The sequence below is a fragment of the Mesoplodon mirus genome (assembly GCF_964341445.2).
Source record: "Mesoplodon mirus genome assembly, chromosome: 5".
Lineage (NCBI taxonomy): Eukaryota > Metazoa > Chordata > Mammalia > Artiodactyla > Ziphiidae > Mesoplodon > Mesoplodon mirus.
In genome coordinates, this window is record NC_138980.1 from 37403240 (window position 1) to 37407850 (window position 4611).

Consider the following 4611-nt stretch of genomic DNA (forward strand, 5'->3'; position numbering starts at 1 on the left):
GGCTGAGATCAATTGCCCGGTCCACCCTTCCATTTTCTATAGGGAAAGTGAATCCTGGAGCGGATTAGGGAGTTGGCCGGCTGGTCTGGGCAGAGCAGGGCTTCTATGGGAGCCCAGGGCTTTTCTAGGGCTGGCCATCTCTCAGTCCAGGGTTGCTTCCTCTTTTGGGGCCGAGTTTTGACCGCTTCTCTGGTCCTCCTCCCGCCCCCGCCCCCGCCCACACCACCACCGGAGAGCAAACGGGAAATTTGAGTTTCCTCCGCCTCACTCAAGGCTGTCCCTTTCCTACAAGGGGAATTTCTCCACCTGGACTCTCCAGCCTTCTGCTTGTGGGGTTCAGGGGGCCCCAGATGGGAAGCGTCTAGGTGGGTGGGCGGGGGCAGGCCAGGGAAGGTCCAGGGGTCCTGGGGCAAGAGAGGGAGGGGAGGGGGAGGGCTGAGCAGGTCACTTAGGGTTCCACTGGGAGGACTTATGCTCCACAGGAGAAGGGGGCTGAGGCCTGGCTATCTTCTGACCCCTCTGGAGAAGTGCCGGGTTTAGGAGAGCCCTGGAGGGGCCCCAGTGCCGGGGGGCTAGGGAGTGATAAGAAATTGGGGAAAGAGGCAAAGAAGCAGAGAGGCGCAGAGATGGATAAGCAGGGAGACACAAGAGAGATAATTAGGAAGAAAGAGGGTCGGTGGGGCAGAGCTTGGAGGGCGAGAGAGAGAGAGAGAGAGAGAGAGAGAGAGAGAGAGAGAGAGAGAAAAGGAAATGGAGAGAGGGAGAGATCCGGGGAAGAGAAAGTTAGGGAAAGTTCGGACAGAAGGTGGAGGAGGCGGGGAGGGTGGGCGGGAACCAACCTACAGGGCGGATCTCTGGGATCCCCACGGGCCACTCCCCGGAAAGCGGGGCTTCCGGATTGGGTATAAAGTGCGGTGCAGCAGCCTCGGACCGCAGCCGCCCGCAGCCGGCCATGCACTCCAGCACCCACGCCGCCCCGGACCCTGAGGCTCAGCGGCCGCTCGCGCCCTCGGGCCGCTCCTGCCACCCGCTGCCCTGGGCCCTGAGCGCCGCGCTGCTGCTGCTCGCCGCCGCCTGCGCCGCCTGCCTGGTGCGTGCCTGGGCCGCGCCCGGGGCTCCTGCATCGCAGGTTCCCGGCTCCGCGCGCAGCCCGAGACTCCCGGAGGGGCTGGAGTTCACGCCCGACGCCCGCACACGCCTCCCCGACTCTCCGCAGGTGAGATGCGGCCCGATCTGGACCCCGGGAGAGACCCCTACCCAGTTCCGGGACCCCTTCTCCATCCGCTCCCCCCCCACCCCGAGGTCCTTTCTGCATCCCAGGCCGAGGGTGGAGGGACCCGCATCGTCCCTCTTGGACCTCCGAGGGCACCGCTTCTTCATCCAGGACTTCGGGGGGCACCCTTCTCATCCCGCACCCCCGTGAGACCCCACCTCATCCCGGGACCCCAGAGGGGAGCACTTTCTCCATTGCGGACCCCGAGGGACATTTTATCTCGAACCACTGTGGGGGCTCCCTCTTTCGTAACTCGCGGATAACCTAGGTTTTCTCCCGGATCCTCGGGGTACCCCCCTTTCTCTCTCAACACTCCCCAGTGCCAAGCCCCCTGGAGGGACTCTCTCCTCTTTTCCCTCCTGAGTCCTCGGGGTTCTGTCCTTGCACACGGCAGGGCTGGGGCAGCGCGCGCGCTCTCTTGCAGCGGGAAGGGAAGGGAGCGTAGGCTCAAGATTTGCGCAGATCCCGGGCACCCCACTTTCCAGAGGGCTGCGGGTGCGGGAGGGGGGACCTCCACCCACTTTCTGCTTGTCCTCTCTCGGCAGGGCGTGTTCGCGCAGCTGGTGGTGGCCGATGGTGGTGAGTGATTCCCCCAGACGGGGGAGGGTGCACTAAGCGGGAGAGCCCCAGGAGAGGGAGGCCTTCTCTGTGACCCAGTCTGACCCTCTTCCCCTCCCTTCTGTGAAAAGTGTCCCCTCACTTCTTAGAACCGCGTCAGCCCCTCTCTGGGTCTCCTCCTCCTCTGACCCCCATCTGTGTTCACTTCAGACCCCGCCCTCTCAGAGCTGGGGCTGGATGCCGCAAATCTCAGCTTGGTAGGGTGTCTCCCACTGGGCTCTGGGACAGACGGACCCCTCCTCCCCAGCCCTGTCTCCCTTCTTCCCTGCTGGAAACCCTCTTTCCCGTTCACTTCCGCTCCCTCTTCCCGAGACTCTCCTCTCTACCTCCTTCCTCTGCCCCTCCCCCTTCCAGACTCCCTTCCTCGTCCTCCCTTCGGAGACCCTACCCCCCTCCCCTCCCCTTTCTGGGGACTCTTCTTCCCACCCCTTTCCCTCCCCCTTCTGGACTCTCCTGCCACCTTCTTCCCTTCTCTCTTAAGGAGACCTTCTCCCCATCCTGTCCTCTCCTTGGAGTCCCTCCTCCTTCACCCTCTACCCCCTCCTCCCTCCCTTTTTCTTTCCTCTAGGATTTTTCCTCCTTCCCCCACAACCTCCCCCTCCCTCCCCCCTCCTCTTTCCCCCCTCCCACTCTGAGTCCCTTCCTTCATTCTATCCTAACTCTGCCCCCCATCCCCTTCTCCTCCCTCTCCAAACCCCATCCTTCCATCCCTAGTAGCCCCCTTTCCCCCTCTATCATCCTTTTTTTTTTTTTTTTTTTTTTTTTTTTTTGCGGTACGCGGGCCTCTCACTGTTGTGGCCTCTCCCATTGTGGAGCACAGGCTCAGCGGCCATGGCTCACGGGCCCAGCCACTCCGCGGCATGTGGGAGCTTCCCGGACCTTCCCGGACCAGGGCACGAACCCGTGTCTCCTGCATCGGCAGGCGGACTCCCAACCACTGCGCCACCAGGAAAGCCCCCCTCTTCCTTTTTGGCATTACATTTCCTCCTCCTCCTGGTTCCTGGAAGTCTGTCCCCCTCCACTTCCTCAATCTCCCTCTTCCAGAGAGGCTTCCCCCTCCCTCGGAATCCTTTCCTTCCTTCTATCCCCGCTTCCCTTCCCCCAGCCCCCCTCTTTCTGAGACCCTCTCCGAGTCCCCTTACCTTTCTCATACCCCCCTCCCCACTTTTCCCTCTTGTCCTCTCTCCCTCAGAGCCCCTCCTCCCCTCCCCAGGGCTGCGACCTCAACCCTCAGCGATGTTCCCATGCTAAGCGTGCCCTGCGTCTTCCTCCCACAGTACAGCTGACCGAAGGGCCCCTGCATTGGTGCAGCGAGCGGGGGATGACAGGTGTGACCCTGGCGCCGGGTGTGAGCTATGACAAGCACACACACGAGGTGGTGGTGGCCCAGGCCGGAGTCTACTATGTTTTCTTGCACTTGGCGCTGAAGCGTGTGATGGCCAGCAACGGCAACAGCTCCGGCTCCGTCTCCGTGGCCCTGCACCTGCGGCCTCTCCAAGCTGGGGCCGCTGCCCTGGCCCTGACCTTGGACCTGCCACCCCCGTCCTCGGGGAACTCAGCGACTGGTTTCCGGAGCGGCCTGCTGCACCTGGATGCCGGACAGCGCCTGAGCGTCCACCTGCGCCTCGCAGTCCGGGAGCCTCGTGCCTGGCAGCTCTCGGCGGATGCCACGGTCTTGGGCCTCTTCCATGTGGCCACCCAAGTCCCCACTGGACTCCCCTTGATACAGCTGACGTGACCCCCAGGCCTAGGTGCCACCCTCTGGACCAAGACTGAATCTTGCCTTCCTTTCTTGGGGCCCCTGGTGATGGGGTCTAGCTACTCTACCTCACTGGGCTGGGCCGGGGTCCTTGCTGCTGACCCCCTCTTCCAGGACTCTCCGGGTCCCTCTGTCACTTGGTATTTATTCTGAGCCTGAGCTCAGACAGTGTACATTATATTAATCCATTCAACTTATATTTATTGAGCTTCTGCTCTGTGCCAGGCACTGTGCAGGGCTAGAGAAACATCAGCAAATAAAAAAGACCCCCCATCCTTATTTATGTTAATATGTGAGAAATAGAGACTCATTCCCAGTACCCTCCCCCCCCACCCCGTGGTACTCAGGGGGCTAGCCTGTGGGAGTCCAAGTAACTATGCTGTGTGAGCTTTACTCATTCATGCAAATTTTATCAGGCACTGTTTTAGGTGTTGGGGACACAGCCATGAACAGGACAAGAAAAAATCCCCAGCTTTTGCCAAGCTGACGGTCTAATACGCTGGCTTGACATTGTGATTGTGTGTGACCCTGTGTAACTGGGGCATATGGGAAGGTGTGAGGTGGTACATGATGTTAGATAATAAAGTATTTATATATGTTATGACTTCTATATATTGAGCATTTACTATATGCCAGACAATGTGAGTTATCTTGAGATTTATATAGCTCCCCTGTGCCTTAGGGGTTTTATTATTCCCATGTTACTATTACCTGTGCTCTTGAGATATTTTACCTATACTGTATCTGGTGGTGGAAATACTGGATAATGCCATTTTGCAGGACACTGCTCACTAACTCTGTATTCTGTGTCACCACACTAGTAACTTAACACGTTATTGACTGGGGGATTTTTGCAGAAACTAACGCCTGTGGCATTAATACATCCCCAGTCAATAATGGGTTAAAATCGGCCATGCTGAGAGCATTTACACTACAGGAAGTGGCAAATGTTACAAGTCAG

General features: G+C 59.3%; 1 protein-coding gene across 1 annotated transcript; it reads left to right on the top strand.

Annotated features, from left to right (window-relative positions):
- The first annotated feature begins 887 nt into the window (after nt 1-887).
- On the top strand, nt 888-4260 carry TNFSF9 (TNF superfamily member 9). The gene is made up of 3 exons (XM_082622967.1): nt 888-1216; nt 1819-1852; nt 3169-4260. The coding sequence occupies exons 1-3, from the start codon at nt 953-955 to the stop codon at nt 3627-3629; spliced, it is 759 nt and encodes a 252-aa protein (XP_082479093.1). The 5' UTR covers nt 888-952; the 3' UTR covers nt 3630-4260.
- Nucleotides 4261-4611: the final 351 nt, after the last annotated feature.

What these genes read in the sequence shown, in the direction of transcription:
- TNFSF9 (XM_082622967.1), top strand. Translation starts at nt 953, where the DNA reads ATGCACTCCAGCACCCACGCCGCCCCGGACCCTGAGGCTCAGCGGCCG. An exon ending in GCCTCCCCGACTCTCCGCAG is followed by an intron (nt 1,217 to 1,818) that starts GTGAGATGCGGC and finishes CTCTCTCGGCAG; the next exon opens with GGCGTGTTCGCGCAGCTGGT. An exon ending in GCTGGTGGTGGCCGATGGTG is followed by an intron (nt 1,853 to 3,168) that starts GTGAGTGATTCC and finishes TTCCTCCCACAG; the next exon opens with TACAGCTGACCGAAGGGCCC.